The sequence below is a fragment of the Lutjanus erythropterus genome, chromosome 6, assembly GCF_056507025.1.
Source record: "Lutjanus erythropterus isolate fLutEry1 chromosome 6, fLutEry1.hap2, whole genome shotgun sequence".
Classification (NCBI taxonomy): domain Eukaryota; kingdom Metazoa; phylum Chordata; class Actinopteri; order Lutjaniformes; family Lutjanidae; genus Lutjanus; species Lutjanus erythropterus.
In genome coordinates this window covers 32,046,188-32,060,882 of record NC_139322.1, presented here as the reverse complement: position 1 = coordinate 32,060,882, position 14,695 = coordinate 32,046,188, and the positions used below count along the sequence as shown (strand labels likewise).

At 38.7% G+C, this 14,695-nt stretch overlaps 1 protein-coding gene across 1 annotated transcript; it reads left to right on the top strand.

The window, feature by feature from the left end:
* Window positions 1–467: 467 nt before the first annotated feature.
* Window positions 468–14,642, top strand: ttll10 (tubulin tyrosine ligase-like family, member 10). The gene is given in 13 exon segments (XM_084720053.1): window positions 468–1,068; window positions 2,988–3,374; window positions 3,628–3,784; window positions 4,454–4,566; window positions 4,773–4,890; window positions 6,879–6,964; window positions 8,703–8,886; window positions 9,390–9,561; window positions 10,779–10,919; window positions 12,832–12,948; window positions 13,043–13,136; window positions 13,289–13,868; window positions 13,870–14,642. Coding segments are annotated over 12 exon segments (2,166 nt in total). The 5' UTR covers window positions 468–1,068; window positions 2,988–3,004; the 3' UTR covers window positions 13,904–14,642.
* Window positions 14,643–14,695: the final 53 nt, after the last annotated feature.

Below are 14,695 nucleotides of genomic sequence, written 5' to 3'. Positions count from 1 at the left end.
TTTTTTTGGCATTTTTGCCTTTATTGACAGTGACAGCTGAAGGTATGACAGGAAAGGGGGGTGAAGAGACAGGGGATGACATGCAGCAAATGAGCCGCAGGCGGGATTCAAACCAGCGGCCGCTGCAGAGGACTAACAGCCTCAATACATGGTGCGTACGCCCTACCGACTGAGCTATAGGGGCGCCCCGTTTGTTGTCTTTTTACCCAGCAACTGCATGACCAATAATGGAACGGTATTTCCATGACATAACTTGTGTTCACAACCTCTGGGCGGTTTAAATTTTGCCTCTGTGAATGCAAACCAGACAGGTTGGAAAACTGAAACAATACATTATCATGTGAATGTGATCAGGACTTTCCTAAGAAAGAGAGAATTGCACTAAATGAAACTCCCCTGAATAACTTAGAAAAATGATCCTGGCAAAACCTTTTTCCCACCTGTTTTATAGATGGAAAAAAGTTCTTAAGTCATAAACACAGGAGAGAAAACAATTCAGATCAGAGTTAGAAAATGGATCACAAAATTGTTTTTCTCACTTGTCTCTCAGGGCATCTGTATGAAAGTCACTGAGCCTGTAAAATATTATTTTACCTTTTGTGTCAGGACATAATACCCTGGAAAACTGGCAAATCCATTTTGATTGACACTCTGCTCTTATGTTACCATAGGGTTCACACAACAGAGGCTTACAGGCAATTAATATTGAATGAGGCTAAACGTAGCGGTGGGGTGGGTGTGGGATACATAATCTTGAGTAGGTAGTTTGTCTTGAGCTGCTGTTGTCGTAAGATTCTATCTACAAGAGGCAACTGTTGCTAAGGGTCCCATTACCCAGGCAACCGGTGATTGTTTACGTTAGTCTAGAGGGTTTCCTTGCAGCATGACAACATATAGCTGAATTCATGTGATTTCACCTCTGTCGTGTCTGTCCCTCAGTTTGTGGGTGTGCTGTTTATCTGGCCCTGCAGTTGGACTACAAGGTTGAGCGCACATGGTAGAAGAAGAATAGGCTGAGTAGGTTTCCATGGTGTCTGGCTGTCCATGTGTGTGATGCTGGAATTGCAGGTAAAACTCTTTGTTTTTAAATGTAGCTACATAAGGTCATAGCTCAGCTCCTGTCTTCTCATACCAAACACCGCATTTATTTGGAGATGGCACATTTTCTTCACATCTTTTTGTGTTATACAGCCAGACTAAAAGTTTAAAGCAGCTAATATAGCAGGTGCTAGCAAACCCTGTTGGCTGAAATGTTCATTCAAGGAGCTATATGTAAGAACTGACCATTTGTTGAATTTGTACTAACTGGGGACAGCAGCTAGAAACAAGGAAATTCAAAGTCCCTCTCATAGTTGTTTCTTTCTTTCAACAAGCAGCTAACTTTGCAAACATATTAATACTTTGAATAATGTTATACAATAAGCTACCTTTATAAGCTATCGCTAAATAGCAAATGTTAGCATTAGCAGCTTACCGGTCTAGAGAAAATATTGTGAGTTTAGCACCAAAGTTCATCCCTTTACTTGGCAAGAGTTGTCTCCAGTGGTTAAAAGTAAGTGTAAACTTGTGTTTTATTCTTCCTATCGTTTCTTTCTTTGCTGCTGAGCATGGTTTCTTACCCTCGAGGCAGTGCTACTTCCCTTGTTGGACTGAGGACAAACTGGACACTATAGTGACTCACTATCACCTCTTGAGGTTCAAAGTGACAAGACAGTGACAGGACAGGCTGTGGCTAGCTGGTTAGCTTACTAGCTTCAGTAGCTATATCTGCAATACAATACATGGATGTCAAAACTTACATTCTGTTGGTAATTTTAGTCATTTTTTTTAATAACTAAAATTTAAATTTAAATTAAATTCTTCTTACATGTAGCTTCTTTAAACCAAACCAAAATATGTTATTTTTAGAAGAGAACCTGGTCTCATTCAGTCACAATGGGACCACGATTGTGCAAATTTCACAGCAATCTGCCTGTTAGATTGTGTGATTTTGACATTTCAATTTGATGGTGTTGCTCAAGGAAAGGAACCACCACTCTTTGAACTATAAAAACCAATTAGCAATGATGTGATGGTTAAGTGCAGAGTTTGAACTGGTGATGTATGGAAAAAAGGCTGATAGGTAGCCAAAATTGATTTAGGAATCATCCTCTAAATACCATGCACATCAATATCCCTGCAAATTTACACAGCAGTCTGGCCAGGAGTCAAGACATGTTTCCTGTGTGAACGATCTGACAGCTGGACTGATGGTGTGCTATACTGTCATTACAAGAGCAGAGATCATGTGTGACCAGCTGCTTTGAATATCTAATAATCAACAAGCCTAATGTTATACAGTCACGCTAGTAGCTCAGTGGTGCTTCGGGCTACAGTGAATACATACATTAGCGTGTTAACGTGTTCACAGTGACAATATTAACATGCTGATGTTGAGCAGGTGTATTTAGCATGTTAGCATGCTAGTATTTGATAAACACAAAGTATAGCTGAGGATGGTGGTAATGTCATAAGTTTTTCAGGTAGGCTATTGTTAAAAAACAACAGCAAAATATTGAAAAAAAATTGATGATTGATTGATGGTCTTAGTTGGAAAGGTAAAGAGGTTAGTAAAATAATTGCAGTTCAATGTGAAGGGGACATGAATTTCTGTACCAAAGCTTTTGAAATATTTTGTAAGAATTCACCTAGGTGAGAGATATTTAACTGGATAGGTGAAAATGGCACCAGAGGAAGGTCAGGAGATCACCAAAGGGATGCATCCTGCACAGACCTTGAATGTCTGTAAAAAAAAATGCATTATAACCTCTCTAATAGTTGTTGAGATATTTTGGTCTGAACAAAAGTGGTGGACCGACAGACCAACACACAGACATAGCTATCCCTAGTGAAAATCTCTTCTTTTCCTCTCATGCTTCACAAAAAGTCAAGTGTACTCTGATCCACAATAAAAAAAACATCTCATCTCTGATCCCGTCTGTCTGCAGGGTCCACCTGTCCTCCCATGTTGGAAACATTTCTAACCATCACATGTGATCTACAGCAGCAGCACGAGGTCATGTCATCTGACGGCTGGGTGGAGCCATGCAGTGAGGGCCGGGCAAAAGAGACCAAACTGGGGAAGCAACAAGAGGAAGAAGCAGTGAAGGAGGAAGCGGAGGTTCCCTGCGGGGAAAACCAGCCTGCAGGAAGCCTGAGGCAGGAGGAGGAGCCGGGAGGAGAACGGCCTTTGGCACCTGACCATAGTGGCATGCTGAAAGTGACATCAGCAGGTGGACTGGAGCAGGTCCAGAAGGAGGAGACGCAGACTCAGGGAAAGAGACAGAGGTTTTCCCACATGACTCTCAACCGCGAAAGCCAAGGTAGAGGGTCAGGTGTGTGGGTGTAATTTGTTGTTCTTTCCACATCATTTAACAACATACAATACAGCAAAAATCAATACTGTGAAACACAAAAGCTATTCCCAGTAAGAACCATTATTTTATTGTCTTTGAGGTTTGTCCCAGAGCTAATGTTTTAACTGGAAATCCATATAAATTCATTAACAATGTACATGCACAGAGATAATAGAGCTCATATGTTTGACTGTGCAGATGCATCATTTCTGTGTGTTTGTGTGTGTGAAAGTATCAGGTGCTCATCTGGTGGAGCGATACCTCTGGAGGTCCTTCCCCAGGGGCCTGTCCACCTGCGCCTACCCAGACAGGGACAGGGAACGGCAGACAGAAGAGCCCCGGGGACCTGGGCCTTTCTACTTCTTTGGAGGAACCAATGGGGCTGAAATGTAAGTAGAGAAATAAGAAATAAAGGCAATGAAGGGTACCAATAAGGTGCTGGATTTTAGGTCTTTTTAAGAAAATGTGACCGCATCTTAATTGATGCTGTCCACTTACAAAATAAAACACTTTGTTTTGTTTTCATGCTCTCAGAAAACATAATTCTCCTGCTATATATTTTTGTTTGAACCCTAGTTCTACATGTGACCCCTAACCTCTGCAGGGTTTCTGCACAGTGTTCTTGTAATAAAATCTAAAAAAAATAAAATAATAAAAGAATATAAACAAATTTATGCTCGCCCAAACATTTATACAATCATAGTTATCAGAAAAGTCTTTTTGTCTTTTCTGTCTAAGGAAGCCGTACCTTTATGGCTGTGTTCATGTTGTTGCTTCCATTGACACAGTGGATAAACATGGCTGCACAGATGCTGTGAATATTTAATAACATTTTTCAGCTTATTTTTGGTATCTTACACACACACACACACACACACACACACACACACACACACTAGATTGATATAAATTCTGGTTGGTGAAGGATAACAAATGGGAAGAGAAAGCAGAGTCGAATTAGTCGACTAGTCGAATAGTTAGAATTTGAAATTTCCTGCTTCTGAGTTGTATGATTAAAGCAGAAATGTGACTGATTTCCTGTGCGACTTTTCCTTTAGAGTGAGCACTTACTTTGAGAGCAGAGGATGGAAGAGGATTTACAACAAGAACAGAGCCGATTTCAGACTCAAGTGGTGTGGGACCAAATCATCAGCCAATAACTTCAGAGAAGGTTCAGTAATTATTATTTTATTCTTCATCATCAATTCCAAAGAAAATGAAAAAAAATGCACATCTGTATCTTAAAAATATAACTGATGTTTCATTTCCTTTTGCATTTCTGTTCTCATTTTGCTTTTGGTCGAAAATAGTTTTTTTTTTTTTTTTTGCCTTCCATTCATGGAAACTAAATTTAAAATCCTCATGTGTTTTTCGCAGGTGAACAACTGGTGTACCAGATTCCCAACAACCACCTCACCACTAAGATCGGCCTCCTCAGCAGCCTGCGGGAGTATGAGCGGGTCACCAGCAGAGTCAAACACGGTCGAGGACTGAGGTGAATTGGACAGCTGTATTCCTGCTGTCTTTGTCTGCTGTTCATTTCTTATCCAGACAGGTTGTGTGTGGATTAAACACATACAGATATAACAGCCGTTGCACAATTCATAGTTGTGTCACAAATCTCCTAGCAACCATCTGGTACCATCATGTAGGTTCAATAGAGGGCCGGCTCTGCAAATACTGATTGAAAGACGTATCAGCCTGTGATACTATTTAAAGAAAAAGGCCAAATTACATAATCAGAAATCAGGCCCCCATCTGAATCACATAAGCTCACTGCTAAACAATAAGTCTGTCAATTATATAAACTATTTCATCAATAGAAAATGAAAACGTTTTACAACCTGATTTTTTCAACTAACACATGAAATGAAAGTCTTAAATATCAAATGATTCCTTCTATAGAATAAGATGTTCAAAGTTCAGACTAACCATTTAACCATGCAGCATAGTCTAAAAGTAACCACCCATAAAAACCCAAAATACTGGCACAAAAATTTCAGTATATCTGAATTTTGACCTACATATGATTGCTTACAAATGAACCTGATGTTCCTTTGGTAATAAACATAAACAAAAGCTGAAAGTTAAATCAGATTGTAATATCCTTAATAATTAAGGATATGTGATACATGTAATAAACCATACTGGTAGTAGTAATGCCCATTCACAACAAATCCAACATACTATCAGGGACATGCCCAGAGATTTTAAGGAGCTTTTTCTGTAACCTGAAAAAGTAACCCTAACCCTAAATAATGCTACTGTGTCACATGATAGGGGGCACAGGGCAGAAACTCTAGGGTGCCCCGTCTCTGTGTCGTGCTGGGGCGTGTCTGTTTAAAAATAATAAAAGTTTGGATGATATGGTGATTTAATTTGGTCTAACCTTAGCAATAATGGGCTATGTGTATTTATGCAGCCACACCAGCAAAAATAAAACAATTATTATTGTTTTTTCCTTCAAAGGTGAAGTTAAACCAAAGAGGGCAACTTTAGCCTGGCCTTGTTTATGTCCTTGCATACTTCACGTCACAAAAATGAAATTTCAGTGATGTAAAACTTTCTTGTGTCAGTCAATCACATGAATCATCAGTCTTGACTGACACAACAAAGTACAAATGCATTAGCACTCAATGCTAACATAAGTGTTCAAACATTAAAAGCAAACATGATGTCATGTAATGGATTATCCAGAGGTGGCAAAAGTACACACAGTCTTAACTCAAGTAGAAGTGCAGATACTTGTGTAAAAAAATCAATTGATTCAATTCCTTTACTGAAGTGAAAGAAAAAAAAAGCCAGGCTCTGAAATGTACTCAAAGACATGTCACTGGCTGTTTCTATGAAATGCTAACTGAACATACATCTTTAACATCACTTTTGTCTAGTTACATCTGTCATGATGTGCACTGATAGATACATTAAGGAACTGTCTTTTCTATGTGTGATTTCCACATCCATTTAGGTTGAAATGGTGCTGATATTGAGAAGGCAGCATGCAATGATGCAAAATAAAAAAAATCAGTAATTAGCCTCAAATGTAGTACAACGAAAGTAGCAAGCCTGTTGTGAAAGTGTAAGGAGTAGAAACTATAGATATTTGTGTTAAAATGTAAAGAGTGACAGCAAAACATAAGGAAAATAAATACTCAAGTCAAGGACGGATGCACGAAAACTCTACTTAGTAGCAAAGTACAGTAGCAAAGTATTTGTAATTTGTGATTTCCCACTGCTGGGAAATACAGACTCAGTGACGTCCACATACAGTAGTTAAATACATTAAGAAGAATAGTGTCTGGTGCATGTACAACACTACAGCATGCTTTGAAAAGAGTTAAAGTTAAAAACAAACATGGTCCTTTAAGCACTTCATGAGTTTGTGGTTTAAACAAAAAGTGAAATTTTAATATATCAAAAATAATTTATAACCAGTTTATATTATTGATTTTATCTTCCACCTTGTTGTGTTTTTCTACACAGGAGGCTGAAAATGGAAGAGTTCATTCCCACTACTTTCCGCATGGATGTGAGGGAGGAGAGGGAGGCTTTCTTTACACAGCAGAACGGTAACACGCACTGGTCGTCTCACCTACATTAACCTCTCATACATTAGTATCCTGATGCAGCAACAGCACAACACTGGTTGAACTGGATCTGTGTTTGGTTAGTGGACTGCGGTTTAAAAAAACGATAAATCAAACTTGACCTGTCGTGCATCCAATAATGAAAGGAAACAGAATAGTTTGTGCTTGGCAGTGTTAAGACAACAGTTGCCGTGGTGATTGTTTAATCAAGAGGTTGAGGACGTTGGAAAATAATGCACTTCACCTCCCATAAGGCCCTGATAAAATCACCAAGGGAACATGCTGTTGCCATAGAGATGAGTCAGCAGAGGGCAGGGCTGAGGCACAAACACGAGGAGAGACGCTCGACAGGAGCTGCCGCAGCACTGAACAGGGCTGAATACAGTTAATATTAAATATGAAAAACATTTCTCCCTCATCTTTAATGACTGGAGATGAAACAATCCACTGGTTTCTGTATTGTTTGTAGTAATACAGACACACAGCGTTATGATAAATGGTGTACAGGTTATGACAAACATGGTTATCACTAAGTAAACAGCAGAGACACAGACAGCTGGTTTAGATCTCTGGGTGACGGATGAATCTGTGGAAAAGAAGATGAAAAATCTACAGAAAAGATCAGAACACTGTCATATGACAATTAAAAAAATCTGCTCTCCACATAGTAAACACTCACTATTACACTCTGAGTCGCACATTAAATTGAGATTTTGGGCCTCTATTACTCACTTTATTACATTATTATTGAGCATAAAAGACTTCATTAGCTACATTCTAGTGATTTTTTACGCACCGATTAGTGTCTTTTCTGCATTAATGCCTTTATGTATGTAAGAGAATACACAATTGTCCGGCATCGGGTGACGATTCAAAATATAATGGGACATCAAATATAATGAATATAAAAGCTCTCAAGCAAGCAGTTAGTCAGTAAGTCAAGTAAGTCTTTTGCTACGTTCATGTTTTTACTGGGGGAAACAAATGCATGTGTTCTTAATACTGAGGGGGACTTGTCCCTTCTGTCCCTCCCCAAACCTGCACCTATGATCATGGGGTTAATATTACTGATGTGTCAACATGTAAGGATCATTTTAATGTTTTAGCTGGTTGAGGTGGAGTTGATTTTAGTTAACTACTTTATATATTGTTAGGTGGTTTGACAACGCATCATATTATATAGGCTGATCATATGCTCTGAATGTTCATATTCAAAGTAAATACAGATATCGTGTAAATGGATTAAAAAGTATGTTTCTCAAAATGGAATATAAAGTAGTAGAAAATAGAAAAACTCAAGTAAAGTCCACGTTAAATATAACTGCACATAGGATTTGAGTCTACTACTGAATTAATGTTAATGCACATATCTAGCAAATAATTCCCTTGTGAAAATTTTGAGGACACAATTTATAGATTCAAACACTCAAAAAAAGTGTCAGAAAGCACATACAGTGTATTAAGGAGTAGATATAGATTGATTTCAGACAAAGAAAGTCTCATATGTAGAATGAAGAAGGTATTAAATCAGAAAATGTAGAACAGAAAGACAGACCTTAATCTATTTGTGGGACTAAACACAATTTAGAAACAACGCAGAACAGGACACAGCAGAAAAACATACAACAATATAGACCTGACAACTCTCATTCAACACACTTTTAAACAGTAGTAGTAGTATGTTCATATCATAAGTTTGTTGATTCACAAATATTGCCAGGTGTGAACAACAATGAGAGTCATATGTGGATCTGCAAACCTACGGGTCTGAACCAGGGAAGAGGAATCTTTCTGCTGAAGAGTCAGGAGGACGTAGCCGCCTTGAGACTGAAGCTGCACATGGAGGACAGACAGACCAGCAGGAAGACACACCGCTGCTGGCCTCAGGCTCACGTTGTCCAACAGTGGGTGAACATACATCACTATTTTTTTGTCTCCAAAAAGGAACATTTCATGAAAATAGCAAAATAACATATACGATAATAACATAATAAGTCTTTTTGGAGATGTTTTACAGACTGATAGACAGTCACTTAATCCCACAGCTGGTAGAAACATACAAAGCTGCAAAACTACAGTTATAAAGTTTTTACCTTAATGTAGAATAATAAAAGTAACATATGTGAGATAAGGCAGTAATAAGCTGCTATAAAAACAACATTGGCATATAAAAAGTCGGTAAACTCAAGCAAATGGCACTTTTTTGAACGGGTTTGACCATCTGAGATTACTCTCAAAAAGTCTGCGTATACAAAGGTTCACAGATGATTTAAAGCAGTTTTGTCTGAGCAACTGTCTGTCGTAATTGTCAACATCTTCTTCCTGACAAATTACAAATGACGCTCTATAGAAATGATGGTGTAGCTGTTTAAACTGACTTGAAGGCAAACTGACGTTTTGCCCTCAGTTACATCCAGAATCCACTGCTCCTGAAGGGGAAGAAGTTTGATGTTCGCTCGTACCTCCTGATCGCCTGCACTGCACCTTACATGGTCTTCTTTCGCCACGGATACGTGCGACTGACCTGTGACCTCTACGACCCCAGCTCCAACAACCTCTCTACCCACCTGACCAATCAGGTACAAGTTAATGCCACTCTACATATTCAGGGTTAACTGGCAGGTCAAAGTTTAATGGAAAGGTTCACAATTTTCAAACCAAAACTCCCACACAGGTTTTAGATGATCTGCGGCGATGTTAGACTGAGGCTCTACTTGGAAATCATGCAGTTATAGAAACATCTCCATGATACATGTTATGTAGATTAAGTGTTAAACAAGGTTTAATATGTAGCCTTGATTTCCTGTCACAATCACTCCATTGCCACATGCAGTAGCGCACTGGTTTTCAACCTGAGGGTCTTAATCCTCACCTGGGGTTGCCAAAGTTTCATTTGGGGTCACAAACAAGCCCTTCTTGATTTTAAGGGCTAAAAACAAAAATTGGGCTATAGGCTACAGTAGGCATGTATCTCAGCTCTTCATTCATCTCTGTGAAGAAAATTAAATCATATTACTATTTTAAAGTTTAGATTATTATTTGAATATATAAACTTAACACAGGCCACAGTGGAGACCTGAACACAAGATATATTCACAGAGCCTCATCCTGCATTAGAAAAATATGCAGTTAAACCAACCAAAGAAAGGTTCATAAGTTCATAAAAATATCAGCAAGACTTGTTTAATACTTATTTTCTGCAGTGATTGCATTTGGATTATCATTATTATTATTGTTATTATGATTGTTATTATGTGGGTTAATTGTACAGTATATCGGTTGTTCTATACTGTTATTGTTATGCATGCAATATAATATGGAATATCCATAAAATATGTAACTTAGTCAGTGGTCAACAGTTTACTCAATGATAGAAAAGGGGCCATTTAAAGAAAAAAGGTTGGGAAAAACTGCAGTAGAGAAGTGACAAACCACACTATGCCATGCAGTGTTGAATGTATGTTCTTTGTGTTACTGCCAGGCAAATATTCTGAACTTCTGTTGTTGTTTGTTAATAACAAGACCTAACTGCAACCACTGAGTACAATATTTCTGAGGGAGACATAAGAGTGCTGATGTTAGGTTCAGTGGCTGTTTAACCAGTTTGAGGCTTAATGTTAACCATTTAACTCCCATTTAGATCAAAAACGTTTGTGACAACACTGAAGGGATATTTGCATCCCACCCATCTTTACATTACCCCATTAGTACATTAGTTCCAGAGAGGCTGCACAGCTGTGGCACTGACTCTCTCTCTGCTTCATGTGTCTCTGGTCCCCCTGCTGTCCGTCTCCAGTACGTACAGAAGAAGAATCCTCTGTACAGCCAGCTGAAGGAGGACACTGTGTGGTCCATGGAGAGCTTCAACACCTACGTCAACGACAGGTTTCAGGTTGCCAAGGGTCTGCCCAGGGACTGGGTGCTGGGCACCTTTGCAGTAAGTGCTGCTGTGTGTTGTAGCACTCAGGGACCAATTAACCATTTTAATGATGGTTGTTGGTGCTCACAGCTAATTGAGATCATGGTTAGACTCAGATGATCTCACTCCTGTCTGAGATATATCTTGTTATTAGTGAAATGAAATATCATATGTGTGGTTTGCTGCTTGTTTTTATCCTCAGTGCCTTACAAAACAACATATAATAAATCAGCCTGTAACTAAGCTACTCTGTGGAAGCTGTGAGAAGCAAGTGAGAAAAAAAAAAATCTGGTGAACCATTTTCTAAGTCTGAACTGAACTGTTTTCTCTCCTGTGTTGGTGAAACAAAGGTTTTGCCAGAATTAGATAGCAAAGTTTCTTAAATTATTTTAATTATGTGAAATAGGTGGGAAAAATATTTTTTGAAAGGATCATTTTTCTAAGTGTTTTTTTTTTTTTTCATTTGTCAGAACAGATTAAAAAAGGTTTGGTTTTTGGTCAGGATAATTTTTCTAAATGTTTCATGTTGTAATACTCATTTTGGCCAGAAGAGGCTGAAGTGCACCACTGTGTGTGATTTTCTAGTCTGCATGCATATTTGATCTGAACATATTTAAATAGATTTTTTTATGCATCTAGTAACTACATCAGAAAAGGTTCTGAGTACTTCTGAGATGACAATTTGCTCTCAGAGATATTTTCTTTCTGGGCATTGTTAAATGAGAGGGCTTCCAGAACAAATCATGCAGAAATGGATAACTGTCTTTTTTTTCATGTCAAAGTCAATTTACTACACAGTCTGTTAGAACAGCTTAATAATGTCCGAGTAATTTTCTCAGACTTAGGAAAACATCGCTTGAGTATTTGGAGAGGACACATTTTCAACAGAAAACCTGCACTGTACACTGCTGTCAAGACACTATCAAAAACTGCATTATGGGAAGTGTAAGATTTACTTTGTTTGTGAAGCTTAAATCAGATTAGGTACTAAAAATCAAGACATCTGGGCCTCGACTGCATTTATTTTTTCCATCCTTTTTTTTTTATGTTTTTCCCAATTACCTCAACTTCATAGAAGTACAACACTACTAATGTACTGAAGTGTAATTACAGTTTATATCACTGCTCTAATGCTGCAAATTAAGTTGGTCTTGAAATAACTTCAAACTTACTTGTCTGTTTGTGTGTTAGCTGGTGAGATACTGCAGCTACTGAGATACAATAATAAGCTTTAAAACTAATCAGAACAGAATATAACTTTTTTTTTGGTTTTCTGGCCTAGAAGTTTGTCTCCCATCAGCCTTGTTTTCAGCAGCAGGAGACGGTTGTTTTCTATGTTTTCGATCAACCAATAGGTGAAAAGCTGACCATATGACACACTACTTCTTTAAGAATGAGCAGTGCAAATGGAAAATAAAGAATTAATAAATACACAAAATAAATCATCTAAACATGAATGCATTACAATAAACATGAATACATTACTAAATAAAATAGAAACCTAAATGGGAAAGTAAACAAACAGAGGCAAATCAAAACAGAAGTATCAATTTGTGTCACATTTTATAAATTAGTGAAAGCCTACCTCTATTTTAAATATTATTTTGATGTATTGAATTGCATATTTGTGTATTTTGGCAGTTTTTGTCCTTCATAATTTTCAGCTAAAATGGTTTGCTGTTGACCACCAATGATACCATTGTTCCAGGTCTGCTGGATGTGTAATTAGGCAGTTGTTTGCAAACAAATTTGCCATAAAAACTTAGTATGGTGATAATATCTCACTCTTGTACTCTAAGGCAGAGAAATAAATCACCTTTCTATCATGAAAAAGTCCAAACGTACATTCTCAAATATTGATTGTCACTCTGAAGCCTAATGAACGATGAATTGACTGACTGGTTGTTTTTTTTCCCTCTCTGTGTGTCAGAAACGCATGCAGCAGATCATGACCCAGTGTTTCTTAGCAGTCAAATCTAAGTTGGACTGTCGACTGGGCTTCTTCGACTTGATTGGCTGCGACTTCATGGTGGACGAGGACTTCAAGGTGGATAAGACATTGCAAAGTGGCGGTGGTGGTCAGCGTTCAATGTGTGGATTACAGCAATGTGAATGTTTTTGTCTTCATATGCTCCTGACAGGTGTGGCTGTTGGAGATGAACTGTAATCCAGCTCTGCATACAAACTGTGAAGTGCTGAAGAAGGTCATACCCAGCACTGTGGTGGAGACACTGGGTGAGCTCCCGGCATTATTATTTCAGTGTCTTTACAGTCATAGTTCCCTTTATTAGATATGATAATTTACTAATGTGTTTGCTCAGCAGGCTGATGTGTGATAACACCGAACATGTTTCTGTCTGCTGTCTCTGCTTCATGCTCTTCTCTAGATCTAACTCTGGAGATCTTCAACAAGTGTCGTCTGAGGCAGAGGATTCTTCCTTTGGTCAGTCAGAGGGATTTTGTGTTGCTGTACAGTGGAGTTTATCCTCCTGATTCAGCGCTGGCTTGCAGCAAGAGCAGCACGTGCTGGGATTTTAACCAGAAAAGCATGAAAAAGACCCAAAAGACTGAACCCAGAAGATGTAAGACAGGGATGGAGAGCAAAATTATACCCTCAGCATTGTCTGATCATTTTGTGAATGTCTCACCAAGTGGTGAAGTAGGCCACAGTCCCACCAACCCCACCATCGCCACGTCACGTCTCCTTCCAAACTTTCCACCAGTGCATACTGTCAGGAAGAAGAACCACAGGTCTTGGATCGAATTCAAGCTGAACCAGTGTATTTTGCATTATCGTATGAAGTCTCCAGACAACGTGCAGCGCTCTAGGACTCAGCAGAAGATGAGGATCATCATGTCGCTGTCACCTCCAGTGCTGAGTGAAGGGATTTTGCACACTGCGCCTCCACTTTGTGAGAGCGAACAAAGAGGAGAGGAACCTGTTGAAGAGGAGCTCAGAGAGGACACAGAGTTTATTTTATGAGACAAAAGAGGAACTGTGATGTATTATATGCAAACAGCTGGGATCTAGAGCTTTGTCTAAAAAAAGATCCACACCTTGGACATGTGGTGCTGTTTTAGTCACAGAGAGAGTTAAATATTTAACTATCCAGTGTCTAAGATTTATAGGGATTTATTGGTAGAATGTGGCAGAAATATTATATGATTTTAATAAATATGTTTACATGCATAATCACCTGAAAATCAGAATTGTATTTTAATTACTTTAGAATGAGATGTTTATATCTACAGAGGGTGCAGGTCCTCTTCCACAGATGCTGTCATGTTATAGCCCAGAATGGTCAAACCAAACACTGACTCTAGTTTCACAGCAGGTTCTCCTACACTGCAGTCTGTAGGACCTACACACTTGAAACGGTAGGGAGAAACAATGTGTTTGCGATCTGCAAACCACCACTAGATGCCACTAAATTCTGTACGCTGGTCCTTTAATGTGACACTAAAGAATTTTGTTATCACTTGAGTAAGCATCACTGGGTTCATTTTACTTCTAGTGGCGGACTCAGGCTGTCTGAGGGGCAAGAACGCAAAAAAATAAGCAAGGGCACCTGCGTGGGGACAGTTGTGACACATTTATGGTGAAAGAGTTCCAATTCTCAGTTCAGTTTGTAATGAAAACACACAGGAAACTATTTAACAGTTTTAAGGCATGTAGAGGCCAATTATTTTTCTAGCATGTAGGGTAGCCTATATAACACTGCATTGTGTTTTCTCCACTCAAAGGGCAGCCTAGAGGGCACTTTATCATATTTTATCTACCACAGGCGCATTTT